The following is a 24,529-nucleotide window of genomic DNA, read 5'->3' on the forward strand; positions in this document are numbered from 1 at the left end:
AGGAGAGAAGCTCCAGCTCTCATCATCCTTGTGCCCTCCTCTGGACTTGTTCTATCAAGTCCGTGTCCTTCTTGTGCTGGGGCCCCAGAGCTGAACGCAGGGCTCCAAGTGTACTTATCCCTATTTAATCCTACTTAGGGGAAAAAAAATAAATGGAAAACTGACGGACAGGAAGGATCAGAACCTCACTTTTAATTCAACGCATTTAATGACGAATTATAATTTCCCGACACCTCCCACAAGCTACTCCTGCAGCGCACCCCCCCCCCCCCCCAACAAGCACCGCCCCAAGATGGCGGCGCCCCCTCCCCTGCCAGCCCACCGTCGACGTCACCCCCGCGCCACCCCTCCCCGCCGGCCGACGGCCGCCGTGACGCCAGCACGGCGCGCGGGCGGGCAGCCAATAGCGGGGCCGGGCTGCCCTGAAGTGGGCGTGGCTACCGCGAAAAGTAGGCGTGGTTAAGGGAAAGTGGGCGTGGCTACGGCGGAAACGGGCGTGGTCGAGGCGCGGGGGGCGCGTCCCGCGGCGCGATGGAGGCGCTGTACTTCGCGTACGGCAGCAACCTGCTGCGGGAGCGCCTGCTGCTCGGCACCGCCGCCGCGCCCTGCGGCACCGCGCGGCTGCAGGTGCGGGAGGGGACCCGGAGCCGGACCCCGGGCCTCGGAACGGCGCGGGGGAGGAGGAGAAGGGCCCGTCCGGGTGCCCGGGGAGGGGTGGGTGGGGTCGTCATGGGGTTTTGGGGTTGTTTCGGGGGTTTTAGTTGGAGCCGGAGCCTTCCTGCGCCCTGGCTGTGCCGCTTCCCTCCTGCCAGCTATCTAACGTCAGTATGTCAGCCTGGCTTTGACGGGCAGCAGTACCTGCCCGTGGTCTGGGTTTGATAAGGGCCCGGAACCCCGAGCGTGTGGCCGTCAGGGTGTTGGTGAACGGCTGGAACGGCCCCTGGGGGAGCGTCACCCTTAGGATGCCCCTCGAGGGCTTCTTGGGGGTTGTGGGAGGGAGCTGGGGTTGTTCAGCCTGGAGAAGAGGAGGCTCAGGGGAGACCTCATCGCACTCTACAGGTACCTTAAAGGAGGCTGTAAAGAGGTGGGGGTTGGTCTATTCTCCCACGTGCCTGGTGACAGGACGAGGGGGAATGGGCTAAAGTTGTGCCAGGGGTGGTTTAGGCTGGATGTTAGGAAGAACTTCTTTACTGAAAGGGTTGTTAGGCATTGGAATGGGCTGCCCAGGGAAGTGGTTGAGTCACCATCCCTGGAGGTCTTTAAAAGACGTTTAGATGTAGAGCTTAGTGATATGGTTTGTGGAGGTCTTGTTAGTGTTAGGTCAGAGGTTGGACTCGGTGATCTTGGAGGTCTCTTCCAACCTAGGTGATTCTGTGATTCTCCTGGCAAGAAATGATCTGTGTTAGACAGCATATGAACAAGTTCCAAAAACATGTAATGAATAAGCTCCTTACCATCTCCCAGACGGATCAGTAAGCCCCCTAGAGCCAGCTATTCTCTGTCCTGGCTGGCAGCTGAGGCCTGATCCTGTCAAGCCCAAGGCACTTTCAGACACTGCTGGCACATCAAATGCACCGCGTGCCCAGCAGGATCGGACACAAAAGATGTGGAAAGCGCTTGGCCTCAAATGGAGGAAAAAACCCAACCCAGTGCTTCAGCTTTCTTGCTGGGTTTCACGTGACTTTTGGGGTTCTCACAAGGAAGCTGCTGGAGAGCTCTCGGTCAGCCGCTGGCTTTTCTGTCAGACGTCTGGCGGTTTGCGACGTGCCTGCTGATGCCAGGGGGCTCCGGTCGGCTGCTTCAAGCTGGAAAATTGCTGGTAGTTGGCACTGAGGATGTGTGCAAAGGGTCAGATTGATTTCTAAGCTGCTCTAGGAGCATGTTGTCTTAATAACATGAAAAGAGGCTGCAAAGCCTCCGTTTTTTGTAAGCCTCCAGTTGCTCAATTTCTGCAGCCTTTTCCCATATGTGTTAGGGCACGTTACAAGAAGGTAACATCTCCGAAAGCAAATATATTAATATATACAGGCATGTATTTCAAATCAAAGTTTTCTTACAGCTTAAAAAGGGGGTGAACAGAAGTAAGCAAAGCCGTGAGCTTGTCTAGTTGTTTTTGTTGGGTTTTTTTGTTTGTTTTTGTTTTTTATAATAACTTCTGCCTTTGCCAGTTTTTTGGTTTGTTGTTGTTATCGATCAGGTAGTCTTCCTTAAGGCTTTTTTCTTCCCCTTCTCTATGGCTAGTGAAAGGTGTACAAATTGGAAGGGAAACTGGGCCTCTCTGAAGTCGGATATGAAATTATACTGGAAAAAATGCAAGAACGAGTTATTGTATTTTGCCTATATGATAATATTTGGTATTGCTTACAGGAAAAAGAAATACTTGATTTTTAAAGCAATGTTTTGACTTGCAGCACTTGAATAAGCTTACTCAAAGAGGCATATACCCTGACTTAAAAATACCCAAAAGTGTTCTGGTTGAGTGTTGAGATGCCATGTAACACTGGAAAATACACAGGATGGTATCATATGCCTGGGCACTTCTGTTAGCACGTGAGGAAAAAAATTACTGTTTTGGAGGCTTATCATTACTATTTTCCTGGACCCAGCACGGTAGCATTTATGTCTTATAACAGCACCAAAAGTTGTGAAGGAATGGGCACCAGGTAGGCATGTCTTTTGAGGAACGAGAAGAAGGCAGTAGTCAGTCCCCTCCTTCATGGCACACCTCAGACGGTGTTAGCTAACCTTTAGGTGGATGCAGGCCTCTGCAGACCAAGACTTCTACCAACACAGCTCTGCCAGACCTCTCTTCCCTTTGTCCCAAGGCTACAGTTTCTCTTGGGGGGGCGGAAGAGGCTGACATCAGCCCCGCATGAGCTGAAGCTGGATCAGATCCAGCCTATGTGAGTGTGAGTTCTTCCTTCCATGGCTCCAGCTGACTTCTTGTAGGCTCTGCTTTAGGTGCCCCCTTCTTGTCAAGAATAGCCAACAGCCCTTATCGTAAGTGGAAATTGATTTTTCTGCATTGGTTTCATTTGCAGGATTTTAAGCTCGATTTTGGCCATCATCAAGGCAGGACAAGTCCCGTCTGGCATGGAGGTACAGCTACCATTGTTCAGAGCCCTGGAGACGAAGTATGGGGACTAGTGTGGAAAATGAACACTAGCAATTTAAGTTCACTGGATAAGTAGGTGACTTAACTTTGCTGTCTTCTGTTACTTTAGAGAGCAATTCAAAAGTAGTAGTGTTGTTTGTTTGTTTGCTTTTTGTAAAAGGCAGTGTGGAAGCTTTTGCTGGGATCAAGACGACACTTTGGATTTTAATATGTGAATTCCCCTCTATAGTACATTTATTGGCTTCTAAAATATTTGAGTTTAAAATTGCCTTGTTTTCAAGCAAAAGCTAATTTAGTGGTTTCTTTTTTTGCCTTTTGTAATGACAGCAGAATCATAGGCTATCCCAAGTTGGAAGGAATCCACAAGGATCATCGAGTCCAACTCCTGGCTCCACACAGGACTACTTATTAATTCTGATAATCTAGGTTGGGTTTCTCTTGTAGATTACAAGACTTGCACAGTACCTAATTCTCAAGCAATACTCTCTAGTCTTGCAAGCTAGCTGCCCTTTCTTAGTCATCTTTCTTCCATTGCTGAATCGATGAATAAGGAGTAGCACTTGCTTTTAGAAACTTATTTTTGGGTATGAAAGCAGTTAGCACAAAAAGTACTGGAATATGTTTTGCTTTAATTATTTTTCTGTAAGTCATTTAACCATGAAGATCAGTGTTGTGTCCTGAATTCTGTCATGTTAAATGTATAGGTTTAATTGCACAGTTTGCTTGAAAGATGTAAGATGCCTGTTACCCATGCATCAGTTACTGGCCATGAAAGGAATCTATGTCCTTTGTAGGCAAGAGGGAGTTGAAGATGGAATTTATGTCCCAATAGAAGTTAACGTCCACACTCAAGCAGGAAAGGTTCTGACCTGTCGAAGCTACCAGATGAAGGACTATGTCCGTGGTCCCCCTTCTCCTCAGTATAAAAAGGTAGGCGTTGCTTCTGGAGAGAAAGAACAGAAATACATAATGCAGTACTTCTGTCCTGTTTAATAAGTACCTTATTTACAGTAGATAAAAGGCATGAGTAATTCTAATGTCAAGGTGTAACATAATCCTTGTGCAATCTTCTAGTGTGACGATGCTTACTGAGGACTGCTAGCTCTTAAAGAACGACTAAATCAGTTTTATTTTCTGCTTTAGTTCTGCTTTACATGAAGCCTCTATTTAACTCATGAATTAGTTATGACTGACACCAGAATTTCTGAAGGATGTCAGCTCCTTTCCATATATGCAGCAACTCTCTGTTTGGGAATGAAAAATTAATGCACTCCACACAAAGTACAGAGGGAAGCTTCTGTGGGGAGAATACAGCACCTGGCTTGTAGTCCCAAGGACGCAGGTTATTCCTATTGCCTTATAAGTTATCTTACTATCTTCTAATGCACGAGTCCATCTGCCTCTTTTCACCAGATGCATCATCAGTAGATCACAGGATTTCTAGCACCACTGTAGGGCACTGCAGGGTCCTCACTTCATGGCTGGTGAGGCAGAAGTGTTTCAACACTGCAACTCACTGACTCTGCAGAGACACAGTACCCAGTCACAGAGCAGGCCTGACCTGCTTAGCCTGTGAGATCTGATGCGGGACTAGCCTCAGGTGGCATGACTGCATGTCTGGAATTGTGAATTGTCTGCAGTTGCTAGCAACTGCAGACAGACATCGCTGTAACACGTAGACTTTTCCTACCAAAAGCAAAGAAACAGGGCTTGAGCCTATGAAATCCCATGTTCCTCTCTCAGCTCCCACAAATCAGCTTCCAGGAGCACAGCGAAGGCCTGCTGCTGCAGGATTTCTTAAGAGAAAGCTTGATTAGAAAGCAGGTGTTGCTGCTTTACAAGCCTCCCCCTTCCTTTCCTGCTTCCTGTCAAAACAGATCTTTAGGGCTTTTCAAGGAATTAATATGTGGAATCTGCTGCTGCATGTGAGCTCTCACTAGTATGCTGTGAGAGCAGACTTCCAATATTGGCAACTTTATCTAGTTAAACATTCTCTCCTGCTGTTGCCAGGGTTGGTTTGTAGTTCTCTTTTTCTCCCCCCACCCTGCCCTGGCTTATTTGTTTAACCGAAGTTAACCAGACAAGAGGTCTAAAAATTTAGTACAGGTGACTGCATCTGCACACAGCGAGCTACATCCATCTACTGCAAGGTACTTTTTGTGGCAAAGTTTATCCCTTCCAGACACCACATCCTTGGATTTCCTGGTTGTTGAATGTGTGAAAGAATACTTAACACTGGTGTCAGCTTTTAAAGTCTCTGTATTTATCTTTCTTCATTTCTATTTGGCAACTTGCTAGTGCCTCTTTCAAGCCTTGGCTCCTACAGCCTCCTCTTTTCCTCCCCCTGTCACTTAGGTTCTCTTGCACTAAAACTTGAGGGTTTTTGGTATGTAGAAGGAAAGCTGCAGTAACAAACTCCAAGGAATCTGTTTTCCCTAAGCTAAGTATCTGTTTCTATTACTCCTATAACCTCTTTAGGTATTCACTGTTGTGCTTTGGATTTGATCTGAATGACTGAATTAACAGGTTAATCATGTCTTGGGCACTTTGGTAGCATTTCAAAATCTTAGGGGTCTCCCTTGGTGGTACCTGTTTTTCTCTTGGTCCTTTCTGTATGACTAAATGTTTGGAGGGATCTCTCCCTCCTAACATTATTGACTTTTTTTTCCCCTTTTGACTATAGGTTATCTGCATGGGTGCCAAACAGAACGGCTTGCCAACTGAGTATCAAAAGAAATTAGAAGCTATTGAAACTAATAACTATGCAGGACCAGTGCCAATCTTTGAAGAAATTGAAGCTGCTGTTAAAGCAAGTAAAACAAATTTTGCATAGAATACCTCTGCACTTGCTTGGCCATTCACCTTGATTTAGATCCTTCTCTTCACTGTGCTGATCAGCGGTTTCTTTATTTTTCAAGAAAAGATGAGTTTGCTGTGCATCTACAGTAAGCTGTTAGACATAATTTGCCATCTGAAGACAAACTGACATTGATAACATCTTCACTTTGTATTAGTATAGCTTAATTTACAAATATGCAAAAGCTTCAGCATGTACTTATCTTTCTGTACTTATCTTTCTGTAACTCTCATGGAGCTCCGCACAAAAACTTATGCTACGTGTCCTGTTTACAGACTTTTTTAAAAGAAAAAGGCCATCTTCATAGGTTTTGGCATCTGTTATCTTCTAAGGAATAAGGGCTGCAGGATCAGGCCCTTTGTTCTTAAGTTACCAAGAATTTCAAAGACTTACTAGAGTGTAAGGTAGACTCAACTCTAAAGCAATACTAAACTTTTTTCTTTGATGCTGCTTGTAATGGTCTTAAAGCCCAACCTGTCCGAAGCTGTGGGGTTCACATTTACATGGTTAAAAATATTCCTCTTCTATTAACTATCTCCATGTTTTGAAGCGTTAGCCTGAAAGGCAGCTCACGCCTGAAGATTGCATTCAGTAAAGAATTTTATTCAAAGTGGAACAGCCTCCCTCTTTCTATGTCTAATAATCAACATAGGTGAACTAGTTAAGTACAACCAACAGATTTTAAATAAATCATTTTAGATATTTGAGGTTTTAAAAATTACTTTAACTGTCTTGTTACTTATCTAGGACTTTTTCTAAAGTCCAGAGAAATCAGCAAGACTTATGTGAATCCATCTTAGCACGTGTCATGGTTTTGTCTGTTAAATCACAGATTAACAGACTTTGCCTTTTTTTCCACAGCTGTGACAATTTCCTACAAAACTGGAAACACTTGTAAGGTTTACAGTACTTAACCAATCTTTACGGTACTTGGCAACCCCTATAGTTAGTCTTAGGGGACAGGGAAAAACACAACCTGGAAGATGTGAAACAACTGAACCTTGTCGTATTTTCTGTACTGTAAGATATACTCAGTGTCACTGTGTGACTGCTTAGATGGAGAAATGAAAAAATAGTAAACTTACCATGTCTTCTCTGCTTATTTTGTTTTCTGTAAACTTCTGCCAGGGGTGTATAGTTGCTGTCCTGATGTCGTATGACTGTTGCTGGAGTTGAGCACCACAACTCCAGAGAAAAACATGATACTTTCTGTATTAACACTGTCTGGTCTGAGATTGGGGTAAATAAAATTGCAATTACCAAACCTCTCCCGTGCCTACTCAATGCATGATTCAATAATACGTGTCACTTATATAAGCTGGAGCTGACGATGTGGAACTGTAACTTACAATTTCATTCTCTTTGCACTTTTAATGAGTGAAATTGCAGTATACAGGTTAAAAGTGTGTGAACACAAGCGGCTCAGCTCCTCGATGCCACAACTGCTTATTTTGCTTTGTCCTCACCAGGCTCCTTGGGCGCTTTTGAGGGGGTATTTTACTGTTGCAAGAAGCAAAGGGAAAGTAAACACCTGGAGGGAGCTGATGAGGGATACTTTATGCCTGATGCTGAGGAAAAGAGGGGAAGCCCGGGGGGCGGTGAAGGCCTCCTCCCTCTCTGAGGTGCCGGCAGGAGGCACGGCGGTGGCTGTGAGGGAGAAGCAGCCTCCGGCCATGGCTGTGCGGGGAGGAGCCGCTTCTGGCCGGGGAGGGGGCACCGTGTGCGGGGCGGGAGCGGGCCGGGGGCGGGGGAAGCACCGCTCCTCCCTGCCTGCCCTCCGTCCCGTCTCGCCGCGGTGAGTGCAGGGGACGGGGCGGCCGGGACGGATCGCGAAGGGGGCGCCGCGCCGCCGGCGGCATCGCTCCCTCCCCGCGCCCCCTGTGGGGGCGGCCGCCATGTCGCGGCGGGAGGGGTGGGCGGCGGGGCAGGGGTCGCAGCCGGGAGGGGGTTTAAGGGCAGAAATCGGAGTTACTGCTGCAAGACTGTGAGGCGTCCCAGGGCCGTGTTGTGGCTTGCCTGGGGGGAGCGGGCTGCGAGCCCTCGTCCTGAGGGCAGCGCGGCGGGAGGATGCCTTCACGGCGTCGCTCGCCTCGGCGGGGCACGGCCCCGCCTCGCCTGGTCCTTGAGCGAGGGGGGAAATAAGTAGAAAAACGTTTACTTGTCGCAAAGCTGCCCGAAGAGCCGTTTGTGTGCGCTGACTCACGCAGGAGTCATTTAGGCCTCGGTGCCTAATTTTGCCAATTGACGCAAAAATTAGCCAAAAACGAGCGGGAGAGGTGGGAGCTGTTCACCGCAGCACGCGGGGCTGGCGCTTCGTGGCTGTGGCGAGGGCATGGCGGGAGGGTGGTGGTGGTCTTCCACGCCCGCACCTTGCTGTCGGAGCACTGAACAGTGCCTGACCACGACCTCTGAGCAGCCCACACACAAGATCCCGTCCTGCCGGAGTGATGGATGCACAGGCACGACGGAGCAGAGATCTTCAGTGGGTGCAGTGCCCGTAACCAGCCCGGCTTGCTGCTGACAACTGCAACAAGTCTTGGGGAGTAGAAGTAGGAGAGTCGTGAGGTTCAGCCAGTTACACCTTCTGTTACAGACCTCACTGCAAGTTGAACGCGAAAACAGCAAATAATAGTAGAAAAGCAGTTCAAGTTTTTAAATATATTAGTAAATTGTTCCCCTTCTCCTCCACTGAAAAAAAAATATATATATATCTCCAAGATTTCTCTGACTGAAGGCTATTCCTTTGCTTTTTAATCGTGGCTCCTTCTTATTTATTAAATGTTTTCCTGAAGCCTACCATAAAGCAGTTATCAGGGAGCCACATAAAATCTTTTTGACAAGGACTTGGTAACAGGGACTCCAAGCCTGGTAGGTAAAGCTCCATTTGTTTAAAAGTGTGCTATTGGGAAATACAGCAGCAAAACCTGTGAAGGATATGAATATTTCTTTAAAAGCTTCTGCCTTTTAAGCAAAAGCTTGTCAGGTTACCAGATGGAGGTAGAAATTATTTCTTACGTGTTCTTTATTACCTGTTGCTCTTCAAACAGCTGGAGATGGCAACAAAAGCTTCCACTAATAGTCAAAGGGTAAAGAGGGGGGGAAAATCACTGAAAGGTGCTGATCTCAGTGACCCCAGAGCAGTGCAAAACCACAAGAATTATAATGGATTTACACCACTGTGATGTTGATGTATGGCTCCCAGGACATTTATTGATATTCTGTAGCATTGGTTATGATAGTTACAAAGAGATTATAAATGGGAGTATGATTAATGTGTTTTAATTCATAGATACAGAATATCATTTTAAGATCAGTACAGGGACTCTGCAACCTCTGGAAATGCACCATTTGTGCTATAAAAATAAAGGGTAGTTTTTCTTACCTCTGGGAAATAAATAAATTGCATCGCTTCTAATCAAAACATGCAGACTTTTCATGTAGTGTATGTGCCCATTTGCTTCTAACATCTGCACGTTTTTACTGTTCTTGTACTGCGTAAAATTGTTAAAGTTCTTTTAAAGGTGAGGTGACAATCAGAAACAACTCTGAAATTAATGCTGTGTGGAAATAAGTTCTTGGTTATTTGCTGTGTTCGAAAAAGTTGTAGCACACATGAAATAAGATGTGGATAAGCAGTCTGTTTTCTGTTTCTCCCAGTGGTAGCAAATACTTGAGTTTGGACTGGCCTGACTGAGCCAAGATTACTGTTATTAATGAAAAAGCATGTCAGGATCTCCAGTTCTCCCTTTGCTTTAATGACCCTGCAGTGGGATGGTGAGCACTGTAAGATAGCTTTTCTCAGGAGGCAAATCTGACCTGAAGACACAAAGGGCTCAGATTTTCTTGTGAAAGGGGGCACTATTTTCATAGAGACACCTGCTAAGAGTAATTGCGCTTTGAATACTACAAAATAGTCATTTGATAACTACAGAAGAAACTTGCTATCGACTGAGTTTTCAGCTCTTCAGAAATATACTTGTCTGGTCTTAAATTTGCTGCCTCGAAGGACAGCTTTTAATTAATTTGTTTCTTGTGTTGGCTTTGCTGCTTCTTCCTACACAATCTCATTGGGAGCAATGAGCTCAATGAAGAGTTAATCCTTTAGTTTACCCAAATGTGGAATTCTTTTTCGCTATTCTTTAAGACCCTTCAGCCCCTTTATCTACAGCGTTTACATTTAGTAAGACCTTTTTGTGATAAATGTTGGTGCTACCAGTAAAACAGAATACTCTTCGCTGCCAGAGGACTTGCGGCATTGGAAATTGAACAGGCACAGCAGTTTTGTTAGAAGGAAAGCAGGCAATCTTAGTGAAAAGAGGATATGAGAAGGGCAGGGCCAGGAAATATAACTATATATGCTTGTGCAATGCCGAGAGTTTAAATAGAGGGAAGTCAGAAGAGCCAGTAAATAAAGTGCCAATACCTTCTCTCGGAAGCTATCAGCACTGCTGCAGGTTATTGACATAGATTACATAAAACTTTGCTGTAAGCACTGGTACTTTTGCTGTACCTCTTACTATGACGAATTTCATTTCCCTTTTTCATTTCCTTCTTTATTCCTGGCCTGATCCCCATCTTGCTTCCTCTTTGTTACTCTCAGTTTTGCAGGCTTGTGATAAGGATCCCTTGCTAGTGTTGCTATTGCTTCTAACATCCCTTCAGTCCCCACTGATGCTTCATTTGGCCAAGACTGTCTTCTGTCTCATTTGCCTTTGCAGTTGATGGGTTGATCACTCTGCTCTCTGGCTCCTTTTAATTCCTGATAGTCTGTTTTCTGTCCTCTTCGCTTGGCTGAAGCTGTTCTCCTCAAAGAGACTAACTTAATTTCCACTATGGCATCATTGGCAGCCTCTTGAGTAAACCTTTATTTTTTCTTTTTCCCATCAGGAACAAGAAGGCCATTCTGTTCCCAGATACGAAGCTTTGCCCCATGTGTGTCTGTCTCCTTGTCTCCCCATACCAGGCTCCTGCTTTGCCCTGGTATCACTGTCCTTGCCTCTCTCCCATCCTCCTTAGGTGGTCTGCTGATTCAGGTACTTGTTAGAGCTGGCAAATCTTTCAATTTCTCCCCACGTATATGCCCTTTGTACAAACCTCAGTGCTCATGTTCAGCTGTTGCTGTTAGAATCTGTGTTAGATCTCTCTTTATTGTAACTTAGTGATACCCTAACAAGGATTGTAAGAAGCTCAGGGTGGCTTTTAGGAATGATTTTATTCATTAGGCCTTTCAGAAATGGAATGGCTGTTAAATGAGGCAGTGGTTCTCAACCGAGGATGTTTTCAGACGTTGGTCGGTGCACGGAGGTGTCCCCATATTAATGTACGCCTCAGCCTTTTCTTCCAGCATCCCTATGACTGATGCACAGGAATTGGACCCAGCAGCTGGAGTGCCTGAGATAAGAAAGAAAACACTATACACGCTCCATGGACTAGCAAGTGATTGCTTTCAACATACATTTCTAAGCCACATAAGCGTTTCCCTTTAAACATGCTAGCTGTGTAAGCTAGCATTATAAAACTAACAGAACCTTGTAAGAGGAGACTCAGTATGTTGTAACCCTGTGATCCATCACTCAAAGAGGCCATTGTAAAGCACCGTGGAAGCTGGGACTCTTTCCAGAAAGAGATGACAGACTTGCAGATAAGTCTGATACCTCATAATGTCAACACGTTGGTCTCCTGCTTCAAAAAACCTGAAGCTAGCAAAGCAGAATTGTGTATGTCCGAATCCTATGGACAGTTTTTCTGAAAGAATAAGCACATTCCCACACTGGCAAGGACTTGTAGGTGCTGCTGCACCTAAAAGTGCTACTGTAAAACATTTTTGTGTTTGCTTTAGTCTGGGTAGGACCTGAAGTTTCCTCATGTAGCACTTTGTTACAAACATGCAGGTACGTGCCTTGCTGTTAACTGCATGTGCCAGGAGATAGGTCTGTTCCAACACCACTTCAGGCACTCAGCTCTTCATCTGGCGTGACATTTTCTTTGTCTGGGGATGGTGGAAATTTTCCATTTTCTTTATTGAAAGATACTGGTGAAAGTTACTGTTTTCTCCAATACTGTCTTTTTTTTTTTTTTTTAATCTTGAACTTAATATTCCTACAGAAAATATCAGTGAGTACGTCATCATGCGCGGATTTAATATTGCCAGCTCTAGCTTCCCTGTTCTGCCTTTGTGCTTTTTCTCCCTTTCTCCCCTGATGCTTGCCTTCACCGTAAATACTTTTCTGATTCCTCTCCACTGTCTTGCAATTCACTCTATGTGAAAGGGAATGTGCTCTCTCATGCAGCATACCAATGCCAACCTCTTCTAATAGCAACCATGTTCTTTACTGACGTAGACTCACTCAAATGAGGGGCAGGCATATTTGAGACCGTCTGATCTTTCCATATTTTCCATGTTCTTGTCTTTTTGCTGGTTTTTTTTTTTTTTCCTTACTTTCTTTGTAGATGGGACTGAAAGAGTAAAGAAAATATTTCTATTTATTTTGTACCCGTGGCAGCACTTGGTTCAGTGTTACAGGTTCCTGGATGTTTGCCTCAGTCCTCACAAACTAGGAAGAAAACGTGCATTAGGATAACGTGGTCCTAGAGCAACCAAAGCCAGCAGGAAATGTTGGGTAGGTGCAGTGTCCTGAGAGAAAAGTGTTAGTGTTTCTGTTGCCTGTGTTTTAAAGGTGACTCTATCTCTTTAACTGAAAGCTTGCAAAAGCTTTAGAGGAAATGATGTTTTCAACATTGTTTGGTCTTCATGATAGAGTTCATTTCTGAAATGTGTTTTCTTAAACAAAGGGATGTGCCAGCATGGCTTCTAGGAAGCTGAGTGACTCAGAAGTCAGCCACTCGATCTGGTGGGTCATGTGCATGGTGCAATGAAAGGCTGATTTGTCTGAATAGATGCAGTCACTCACTCGTGGTAAGAAAGCCAGCTCACTTGGTCACATCGCGTTTGGTTGAAAGAGTTCTGCAGTTTTGGAGTTGGCTGCGATCCCGAACGGTTGTGCCGGGGATTTGCCTGCTCTCAGCCTCTGGGGGGCTCATCTGTGCAGGTCAGCAACCACGCGTTACAACCTCTTGAAATCGGAGGAGCTAGGCTGTTTGGTGCTGAAACGTGGTGTTTTACACCGCATCTTTCCCCAGCACCAAGGAGGAGAAGCTACGCTGATGCAGACTGCAGCTTCTGGTATGGAACCCCACAGAAGTGAGGTCGTGCCAGTAGCAGCTCACCTGGACGGATCTGGGACCTGGAAGAAGGCCTCGGCTGTTCCTTGTCAGGGGGGTGCTGGGGACCATTCGGAAAGTTTGCCAGCGCCATCCTGGGAAATCATGGGAATTCTGAAACCGCGAAGCTGGCACCTTTACAGAGTCGTCGAGGAAGGACTTTGTGCTTTGTTTTTGTCGATATGTCTATAATCAGCATCTAAGAACGTTCTTCCAAATATCCCTTGACCTGCTGAAGCAGCAGTACTTTTTCCTCTGTTACTGAAATTCCTAGAAATTCCTGTCAATCGTGCAAATTCTCATTGTCTGCGTGGAGATCGTTTGGTCGTGATCTTGCAAAGTATCTCCTTTTTGCAAGGGAAATTGTGTGTACAAGGTCCATGGCTAAACAGTAGCTAAATGGACTGCCTCTCAAACCTGCCCTGAAGCTGAACGCTTCTCCTTCCTTTAGCTAGGACTGTCAGAGAGTTCACAAGGCCTCACTTAGGAGGACAGTTCCCCTACTAGCAAAATTTTACACAGAGACTTTTGTTGTAACCGAAAACAAAGGGAGTTGCTACTATAAATTAATTCTTCCTACAGAATTAATTGCTATGAAATATAATTTTATTCCCTTTATTTCCTTGTCGAGCTGTGTTTGGACAGATGCCCTGCTTTGTCTATTGAAACACGAAAAGCTAATAAAAATATTCAATTATGCACGAAGAACAGGCAGTTAACAAAGCAGATGCAAGTGTTGTTGTTTGAGGCAAGCTGCAGTGAAGTATTTATATTACAGGGGAGATTGCCTGCAGTAGTTAATTTTTTTTTTCCAAAAACTGAACAAATGATTGGAAGTACGTGAGGAAGATATTAGGTTGGGTTTTTTGGATAAAATTGTCAGTGGTGTTTTGCAGAAGATGTAGTTATTCTTTGATGGCTACTTGAGGGATGTATCTGCCCAGGATAACGTTTAAATTGAGGCTCTTTGCAATTACTTTTACAGGCTCAGTAACGTGAAGGAGAGATCGCCTGTTTCCTTGAAGCTAACCCCAAGCTGACACTTCACTACAGACAAACAGTTTGTCAAAGATGAGGCTAGACGGAGCAGCTTCTTGCTGTCTCAACTATGGAAGGCCAACTCTGTGCTAACTTGGAGATTTCTGTGGAAAAACCTCCAGGAACAAGCCCTCCGTCCTTCATTGCTTTGCTGAAGATATACCGAGAGCTTCTGGTCAGTAAAATCCGAAACACGCAGTGTTTGATTGACAACTTGATTAACAATGAGTACTTCTCTACCGAGGACGCCGAGATTGTTGTTCAATTTCCAACTCAAGCAGATAAGGTATTATTTTTATTTCACTAGCCAACTTGAACGTTCTGTTACTTTCAACTTTACTGTTGGGTTTTATGGGCTTGATGTCTTTCCCAGTCTTTGTTATTTTGGAGACTCCCCACCCCATTCCTTCTGGACAAGCATATCTACCACATCTCTTTCCAGCACTGCTGGCACTGCTTGTAAGCCTGATGGCAGCTGCAAAAGCGAGCAGGTTGATAATTGCTGCTCTGTGTCCCCAGCTGCAGCTTTGTCCTCAGATACGGAGGTGACCACAGTGGCCGTCAGAGTGTAGCTTGCTGCACACAAGCCTTCATTATAATGTAGAGTATTGCAAGAAAAATCTACTTCAGGACGCCATGGGACAGATCAGCCTGCTCTACAGGAGGAGATGGAAATTAAATATTATTTTAGAAGCTCATCATTGCGTGTTGTCCACGTGCATACCCTCCCTTCTCTTTAAAGACTTATGGACATTGTAAACGTTTGTCTGTAAAATTGATACATCCTGGCACGTTGGGGTTTGGAATTCATCTGTGGGCATCAGTAGCAAAAATTAATTTCTGTTCTTTTGATAGGAGAAGATCATCAGATGTGCACAGTTGCTCTTTGCATCGTGACCCAAAACAAGCTCTTCATTCCCTGACCAGTCATGCAGCTTCAGAATAGTATCACAACTAGGGGCAGGCAAACCATAAAGAATTCAGAGACCTTGGACTTAACTAACAGTGCAGATTTTCATAAAATAATCATTCTTGCTGGCGAGCTGAAACGCTAACACAGTGCTCACTGTGTGTAAGGTCAAAGCTGAATAAATGCACACTGTACGATCATCTCCATTTCTTTTTGTTCAGCATAATATACATGATTGTTGTAACAAAGCTGAGGGGGAGGCCGTGCATCAGGACTCTAAGCAGAGACAGGGAGCAGGCCACAATAGTAAGTGAACTGGACTCTGTGGGAGCCTGTCTGGAAGGGTTAAAATTGTTTTTCAGAGCATACAAATTGTCAAAAAAATGCCGTGCTTTTGCTGTGTCCCTGTAACTCACCCTGCTTTATGCTCACAGGAGGCCATAGGCTCTAGAAACCCTTTGCTTTAGAACTGAATTCTTGATTCATTCTCAGCAAGAAGAGGATCCAGACATTCAAATTGGGCCCCGAAATGATTGCTCTGTCCTGAGGAGGATTCGGTACTGGGGTTGCCTTGTACTGGTTGCACAGAGATCAGGCTCTGGTTTGCCTTTGGAAGGATTCGCCTTGAGCTGCTCCAGACACTGTTTGGTAGCCATTAGTTTCAATAATAGTTGCAGGCAATAAGTAAATTGTACAGAGATAGCTTGCTGTATTGGCTTGCTGTGTTAAAAGAAAGAATTGTAGGTTTTTTGGATCTGCATTAAGATCCAGAGAGAGTTTCTGCCTGCCCTACTGTGGATCTAGCAGGATCCAGAGGTAAATCTAGATGTGAGTGGAATATATACCAATCAGAGGAATGAATTTAGGTCACTGAGAAAACCCCTCCATCTTTTTTGTTTTAACCAGCCTGGGATTTAAAATATACTCAGCCAGGCTGAGCTAATCCTTCAGATTCCCTATTGAGGAGAAGTATTTATCCACGTTGGTTTTTTTAGCATATGATTTAGCTACAAGTCAGGACCTTAATCTGCAGAGCTGACTTTCTTGCAACATCCAAATACAAGCAGTAAGTGAGGTTTTTGATGGTTGAAATTCAGAGCTAGATTTTGAATTCAAGTTCTTTAAGCACCAGTTTTGATTTTAGTATCCTGTTCCAGTCCAAAAGGGATCCTAAAACAGTCCAGCAATGTAACAGTTATCACTATGCATCAATGATATTTCACGTGTTGTTTCTTCAGGTTCGCAAAATCCTAGACTTGGTTCAAAGCAAGGGAGAAGAAGTTTCAGAATATTTCATCCGTGTCCTACAGAAAGTCACTGATGCTTACTATGAACTTCAGCCTTGGCTGGATGAAATAGGTTACGAGCCTTCAGAGAATATTTGTAGCAGACCTGTGGTAAACACAGATCCAGGTAAGGCCATGCATCTATATCCCTTTCGTTAAACCTGCCCCACTGTGTAGGAAGCTCTAACCAGGTGATGGGAGAATAAGAGAGTCTAGGAAGGCATAGCCAGAGAAAATACATGTGAACGTGCTGTGTTTGCTACTAGTGGTAGCCAAAGAATTAAAAGGCACACCATATAATGCAACAGTCATGTTGATTTAATGCCATGTTTTGGTAAAGTCAAGCTCTTTCTCTATTTGTTTGTGGATATATAGCATGATGGCATATCCACCTTGTGCCACCTACGGTTTATTAGCACCACTGTCTTGTTTTGGCAATGGAATAGCCAGTGTGCCATGGTGAGGGCAGTCAGCAATGAGGCAGGCTGCCCAGAGAGGCTGTGGAGTGTCTGTCCTTGGGGTTTTCAAGATCCCATTAGATAAAGCCATGAATAACCTTATCTCATCTCCTAGAAGGTCCTCTTCTGAGCAGGAGGTTGGACTTAAGACATCCCAGAGTCCCTTCCAACCTGAATTATTCTATGATCCTAAATGATGCCTTAGACTTAAAGTCAGACTTAAAGTATAGCAGGAATACCTGTTTTGCTCTTGAGAGGTTTTTTCGTACTATATAAATATACAAGCATTACTTTGCCTCCATCAGAAGTAAAGCTTCTGTTGCAATAAAAACCCAATGCAACATTGCACAATAACTAGGACTTTCATTTTCTGTGTCAGCCTAAAAAAGATCTTTTGAGATGCCTGCTTCTAAAGGACATGCTTTCTATTTGCAATAATAAAAATTACCAAACAAGTTAGGAAAGAATGACCACCTGCCTGATAGAAGTAACAGGTAGAATATAAATAGAGTAAAAAGGCAGATGCCAAAACTAATCTGTGACCAAAACCCCCTGTCTTCGCAGAGACAAATCTTTAACAAAGGTTCAAGGGCTTGACTTAGAGTCTCAGCTAAAGTTGGAAGCCTCCTAATGCATTGCAGTGTCTTGGAGCCAGTACTGGTTTTCAGGAGACGGTGACTTACACGTTACCTCTTTCATCAGCAATTTCATTAGCAAATCTCTGATTTTTCCAAGAGACTAATGATGGCGGCCCAAAGCCATAGAAGTAATCTGCCAAAGAACTGATTTTACAGAAGAATTATTTTAACTTATTGCCCCTCACAGTTCCCACGGAGGTGAGCCATCATATGCAACAGGCTTTTTAATAACACTTCACTGTCTTTTTAGTTAGCAGGTATTGCCAGAAACTCAGACATGAGCTGGGACGAGACTCCAAGTTTGTTATGTCGTATGCTCAGAGGGAAGAGATGCTGCTTGAAGAAACTTACTCTAACAGTATTATGGAGATGGTCAGTTTCACCAATGAGAGCCTAGGTGAAGTGTGTCAATTAGAAGCCCTTTTTGATGATGCAGTTGGGCTAATTAATGAGGATGGAGAGACTATTTATGTCTTCGGCGATGCGGGAATTGGAAAATCTATCTTGCTGCAGAAGATACAAAGCCTGTGGGCCAGAAAACAGTTGGATATAGGGGCCAAATTTTTCTTCCGTTTCCGATGTAGAATGTTTAGTTGCTTTAAGGAAGATGAAGCCGTATGTTTGAAAGACTTGCTCTTCAAATATAATTGCTACCCAGACCAGGACCCCGCAGAGGTGTTCCATCACATCTTGCAATTCCCTCATACGGTTCTTTTCACGTTTGATGGCTTTGATGAGATCTATTCCAACTTTGATCTCAGTAGTGTTCCTGAGATGTGTTCACCCGATGAACCCATCCACCCCCTGGTGCTGCTGGTAAGCCTACTCAGAGGAAAGCTTCTTAAGGGATCCAAGAAAATTCTTACAGCACGGACAGGAACTGAGATCCAAAGAAACATCATTAGAAAGAAGGTGTTGCTCCGTGGTTTCTCCAGCAGTAACCTGAAGGAATACACTGCCATGTTTTTCAAAGATGAGGGGCAACGAACACTGGTATTGAACCAGCTGGAAGCTAACCCCAATCTCTGCAGTTTGTGCTCAGTGCCTTTATTTTGTTGGATTATCTTTAAATGCTACGAACACTTCCATTCCATGTATGACAGCCACGAACTTCCAGACTGTTCTGTTACGTTGACAGATGTGTTTCTGCTAATGGTTGAAGTCCATCTGAACCGGTCTCTGAAAACAAGTTTGCTGAAGAACAACACCAGGAGTCAAGCAGAGATGTTCAAAGCAAGAAAGGAAACCCTTCTAGCCTTGGGTAAAATTGCATACAGAGGGATGGGGAACTCCTTCTTTATCTTCGAGCAGGAGGAGGTCACAGCAGCAAACATCTCTGAAGAAGATTTGCAATTGGGTTTTCTCAGGACAGTTAAAGGTTATACTGGCTTTGACAGTCAGTCCACTTATGAGTTCTTGCACTTAACCCTTCAGTCTTTTTTCACAGCTTTGTTCGTGGTTATTGAAGAGAGAGTAGGCACCAAGGAGTTACTTCAGTTTTTCAATGAATGCTCTTCCACTGAGACTGCCCAGCCTACTTGCCTTCACATCCCTTGGTTGAAGAAACACCTGGCAGGGGAGGATCCTTTCCGAAACAACGAACACTTCCATTTTACCAACCTTTTCCTTTGTGGCCTGCTTTCCAGATCCAAGCAGAAGCTCTTCAGGCACTTAGTTTTGCCTGCAGTCATTAAGAGGAAGAGAAAGACACTCATCACATACCTTGGGGAGAGCATGAAATCCCACCTGAAGGGCCTCACTCGGTCCAGGCTCCTCAACTACAATCAGATTCAGGTGCAGCCAAATTTTGTTTGGATGCTGAGGTGCCTTTATGAGACTCAAAGCGAGAAAGTGGGGAAGCTGGCTGCCAAACGCATGCACGCCAATTACATCAAGCTGACATACTGCAATGCCTACTCTGCTGACTGCAGTGCCATTTCCTTTGTCGTGCACCACTTCCAGAAGCGCCTGGCTCTGGATTTGGACAACAACAACATCAATGACTATGGAATAAAACAGCTGCTGCCCTGTTTCAGCAAGCTTGCCGTGATCAGGTAGGAGTTTGTATGAGCTGGTTCCTGCTTAGGCTTGGTTTATTCCACTAACAGCGGGGCTAGAGGAGGTGATCTTGAAAGCGGAGAAACATGAAAATTCTCACTGCTGCTGGAAATTAAAGTGCAGTTGGCCTTGAAAGCAGAAATCAAACCCTGGAAATAGCCTCATGCAGCATGATTTGGATTGGAGGTTTGACTACCCCCAACTCTGCCACTTTCAGGTCTTATGAAATATTTGTTCAGTCAGCCACAGGAGCAGGGGCAAGTGAATTTGGAAACTCGAACAGAAAAGGTGGTAAGAAGGCCTTAGAAGCCAGGACTGTTTAAGCCTGTTAGTTAGCTCTATCACAAACTTTTTTTCTCAAAAGCGGATTTTTATGGGAGAAAGTGCTTAGGGGAGAAGAAAGGAAACAGAAATTCTTCCTCCTATATCTGAAGATTGTCTGAGCCTGTCTCTGCCCTTGGACATACAGGGTGAGAGAGAATCTGCCATTCACAGTAACCCATGATCAAATGCTGTGAATGTCTTGCTTTTACGTCCTGCCAAGATGTCTGGCTTTCACAGAATAAAAGCTGACATGTAGTACTTTATGAAAGGATGTAGCTCAAGTGTTAGTTGTGGTATTTCCCTGAGGTGATGTGGAGGGAGGACATGAGCTGGTGTGATCGGGGCAAACTAATTCCACCTCTAACATCACAGGCCACATTGTTCCACCTGCTGAGGTTGTGTAATGTAGCCATGCCTTATTTGGCCAAATATTCAGGTGCAGAAAAACAGGAACTTCAAGTATTTATTTTTTGAAGTTCCTTCAGCCTCATGAGATTTTTATATTTTTTTAATGAATGGATCTATTACTCTTGATTGGCTTTGCTCTGCCTTTTTTTTTTCCCCTTCTATAAGTCTTCTAGAACTAGATCAAAGCAATTGATGCTCGGTGTCTCCAGTAGGCTGCGAATCAGCTGACCTCCCAAAAGAAAGCAATAGGGAAACTTAGGGAAAAAAGCGTAAGTCTGCAAAACAAAACAAAGAAGAAAAGGACAGTCTTATGTTCTTTGTCCGTGTCACACAATCATGCCCTGCACAGTGGGAGCTTAACGCTGTCTGCAGCACCTCAGCAGACTGTTAGGCACCCACCTTGTCTTTGTGGATTTTTCTCATGTTAGGACTTTTCCTGTCCTACAGAACTTGGTCATTAGAAGTGAAAGGTTTCCAAGAGCTTAATGATCCCTTTCAAAGAATCAGTCTGCTCTGATGTGGGGAAATGCCATCCTGATTTCTCCTTTGTGCGAGTGTGTTTCAAAGTGACCACGTTACCAACCAGCAAGAGCCCAGGAGGCTGCTGGCGATAGGAGCTCTCAGCTTCAGAGTTTGTGTAGAAACTAAAGCTGGTCAAAATGTTTTCACTGGGACAGTTCTCCTTAGAAAATGTGATTTGTCAGAATTGGAATGTTTCACAGGAACCTGTCCAGTTAGCCACAGTGAAAAAGCTTCAGTTGTTTTTGTTTTGTTTTGTTTTGTTTAAAAAAAAAAAAAAGTATTTTCATTCCGTGAGTGACTGACATTGATTTGTTTTGAGTGTAATTGGGACAATAAATTGGAAACATCTAGCATACCTACGGGACTGCAGTTCCATTTCCTGGCCAGAGCTTTTCACAACCTTTATTCAGTGGAGCCTCAAAGTGTTGTGCCTTTCAAGACGTCTGGCTTTAACTAGGTACCCAGAGAGAAGGTTGCAAGAGTGCTCTGGAAAGCTTGTTTTTGCTAGCATCAAGTGGAATTTCTGCAATCACTAAGCACGGGAAGAAGATGAGGTGTTTGTCTCTGGTTTCTGACTTACCACATTTTATGGTTTTCAGGCCTATGGACAGCTTCCAGAACACTGCCTTGGTGTTTGGGGGCTTTTTGTTTTCTTTTGTTTTTGAAGTGAACCATATAAAAATGAGCTCACATTTCCCTTAATTGCTTTTAATACGTGGTATAAGAACCTATTGAAATGTCAGAGGGAACTGCACAGACCTCCAGTCATTCCTTAACTCATGGGGGATGAACACTTGTAATCTCTATTGATTCTAACTCTCTTTTCTTTCCTTTCATCCCAGGCTCAGTGTAAATCAAATCACAGATCATGGAGTAAGGATATTATATGAAGAACTCTCCAAGTACAAAATTGTGACTTTCTTGGGGTACGTACCAACTGGGAGCAAAGCACTAGGTATTGATACTGGAAAATAAAACTGCAGTGCTGATAGTGCTGACACAGCATAGGTGGGGGGGAACCAAAGACACCTCCTTTTTTAACATATAAAGTAACATTTTTTAAAAACTTTAATTCTTAATCAAGTTAAAGCTGGTAGGCATGTTAGCTCTGGCTTCCCACTCTTGGTTAAGAGGCTACATAAAAATGACTTTTAGAGAAGTGAGCGTGAATACCAAGAATGACCTCCTTCTTCCAGTGCCTTACTGTAAGTACATCTGCTCAGGTATCTGATCTTCACTAATATTTGCAAGGGGATTTTATGACATTTTAAAAAATGAAAATACATTCTTCTGGTGTTTTCTTTTTCTTCAGACTTATGCGGTGTTATTTCTGTACTGACACAGGAATAAAGGGAAGATTTGTTTGCTTGAGGAGACCATGCATTAAAAAAATTGTACAAATATTTTCCCATGATTTACAGCCTGGTCTCTTGTATTTTATATCTAGACCTTCACAATATTAACGGCATATCAAAATAGAAATACAAGCAATTGTGCATGTGTACAGAGCCGTACAAAAAAGATAGATGCTCTGTGTGCTTTATAAAACATCCAGGTTGTAAATATTAAAGTAACAGCAGGAATAACCTATTTTTGCCAATGTGATTTTTCTTTAAGCTTATACAACAATCAAATCACTGATGTTGGAGCCAAATATGTTGCGAAACTCATTGAAGAATGCTCAAGCCTTGAATATGTTAAGTAAGTTGGGCTTTTTTTTTCCTTTATACTTATACAGTATCATAATTAAGGTAAAGCAACTTGAAAAGGGAGGTAGAGTGAAAAAAGGCAAAAATTTTGTTTCAACTAACATATAACTTCGATTGCATTTATGTATTTTTTACAGTAGTCTAGCAGTGAATGGCAGCAGGTGAAACTCTTGAATCCACAGTCTTTAGTAAAGATTGCATTGCATTATCAGTGGAATATGGTAGTAGGCAAAAGGGGAGAGCACGAGACCTACTCTTTACTTAAATCCAGTTTGAACACTCGAGTGAGGCTTAAGTGGTGCACGAACCTTGCTGGCCCTTGCAGTGGGTGAATTCACTTGCATTTAGCACCAGGCTTCTTTATATCCAGCCTTTTATGGGCCGTTGGGGTCATGCTGTGCTAGTGTCATACCTCAACACTGGAATTACCCAAATTCACTCGGTAAGTTGTTTCCTTTAATTCCTGGAACTTCTCCACATAACTGTCTGGCCATGCACAACACTGATTTGACATAAAGGTAAATCATTAACCAATGGTTTAATTATGACCACAGCAGAAAATGAAGGTAACTACAGCAATGCCAGCTGCTGGTATGAAGGTAGCAACCCACAGCCAGGGATTGTTGGGTTCTAGGCGTTGTTCTGCCACTAACTGGCTATGAAACCCCACACAGGCCACATACTTCCCACTCAAAATATTTGCAGAATTTTGAAGCCCAAGAGCTCTCCAGTTCTCTCACTGCTTTAACAGAGTGATTTGTTTACTTAATCGTCTAACTTCCACCAAAAAACCTGTTGGAAGACAGTTTCTGTCAGGCTACCTCGTAAGCCCAGAGATTGTTTTGGGATAGAATACATATTCGTGTGCCTGAAGTCAGTCAAACAAACCAGTTTTAATTTATGTAAATTCAGTGGCTTGAGGGGTTTGGAGGGTTGGTTTGTTCTTTACAGTAATGTATATGCAATCGAGACTTGCCTCTTTCTTGGACTGCAGCCATGTGATACTCCCACACAGGCCAAGAAAAGGAAAGGTGTTCCAATAGCACCAGCCACTGACCAGTGCTGCATTGGCCTGTGCCACCACCCGTAGCCTGTGCTCGGAACAGAAAGACCTGAAATTATTAGTCTGTGCTTATCTGCTGCAGTCTCCTCTCGAGCTACACTACCAAGAAATGCTCTGCTCCCTCTGGCATCATGCTGCATGTAATTCATGTACTCTGCAGCAACAACTGATATTATGAGTTAGATTAAAAACCAGGCAGGGAGCCTTGTCTTGGGGATCAGTTCCTAAGCCTCATTTCTGACACACGGAGCACCAAAATCAAGACTCTACCCAGTAATGCATCTTACTAGGAGGGCCAACACACAAAATATGTCTTCATTTAATCGAAGGTCAAATGCCTGCAGTATTTTTTACTCCAGGTTAATCTTTGATAACTGTAACTAGCCTCCAGAGTTAATTAGCCTTAAATGCTTGTATTGCTTCATGAGCTGGTGTTCTAATAGCTGTACTGTTGTAAGCGATGTACCTCATCAATTCATGTGTTTTGTGCAGAATAGGAGCAAACAAAATAACTAGCGAAGGAGGGAAGTGCCTCGCCCAGGCCATCCAGAAGAGCAAGACAATGTTTGAAATTGGGTAAGTTCAGTGCTTAGGAGGAATGCTCAGGGCTTGGTCTTGGCAAGGCATTTGTAAATCCCTTAGGATTTCTTCTTTCATTCTTACCTTCCCTCCTTCTCCCATTTCCTCTCCCCCTCCAGCTGTAGACCAAACTGGTGAAGAAGCACAGCCACATTTTCTACTCGGGGCAAACAGGGGCTGCTTTATTGTTCTCCAGTTCACACAATGATTTTCTTCCTGTTCTGTTGAAACCTTAAAGGAGAGACAAACTAAGAAGACAGAATGTAATGATAGCTATTTCCTTTGCAGCACTGTAGCTGTTGTAGAAATATTTAGTCATTAAAAAACAAAACAAAAGAAAGAA

At 43.9% G+C, this 24,529-nt stretch overlaps 2 protein-coding genes across 6 annotated transcripts in view; both read left to right on the forward strand.

The window, feature by feature from the left end:
* Positions 1-470: 470 nt before the first annotated feature.
* On the forward strand, positions 471-7,236 carry GGCT (gamma-glutamylcyclotransferase). Its single transcript, XM_080578317.1, has 4 exons — positions 471-627; positions 3,042-3,187; positions 3,910-4,045; positions 5,799-7,236. Exons 1-4 carry the CDS (start codon positions 532-534, stop codon positions 5,946-5,948), a joined length of 528 nt encoding a protein of 175 aa, XP_080434443.1. The 5' UTR covers positions 471-531; the 3' UTR covers positions 5,949-7,236.
* Positions 7,237-7,689: 453 nt separating this feature from the next.
* Positions 7,690-24,529, forward strand: part of NOD1 (nucleotide binding oligomerization domain containing 1) — a 37,537-nt gene continuing 20,697 nt past the window's right edge. For 2 of the 5 annotated variants that reach the window (XR_013945813.1, XM_080578315.1), the window contains exons 1-7: positions 12,476-12,592; positions 14,179-14,517; positions 16,380-16,554; positions 17,774-19,577; positions 21,678-21,761; positions 22,453-22,536; positions 24,100-24,183. Coding sequence is in view for 3 of the 5 variants with exons in the window: in XM_080578315.1 (XP_080434441.1) it covers positions 14,302-14,517; positions 16,380-16,554; positions 17,774-19,577; positions 21,678-21,761; positions 22,453-22,536; positions 24,100-24,183 (2,447 nt within the window). In the remaining 2 variants the exon portion in view is untranslated. Of the gene's footprint in view, positions 7,768-7,847; positions 11,006-11,059; positions 12,593-14,178; positions 14,518-16,379; positions 16,555-17,773; positions 19,578-21,677; positions 21,762-22,452; positions 22,537-24,099; positions 24,184-24,529 lie in introns of those variants that run through there. The other 3 variants (XR_013945812.1, XM_080578313.1, XM_080578314.1) reach the window with 3 other exon arrangements.

This window comes from Anser brachyrhynchus (genome assembly GCF_964034855.1).
Source record: "Anser brachyrhynchus genome assembly, chromosome: 2".
Taxonomy (NCBI): domain Eukaryota; kingdom Metazoa; phylum Chordata; class Aves; order Anseriformes; family Anatidae; genus Anser; species Anser brachyrhynchus.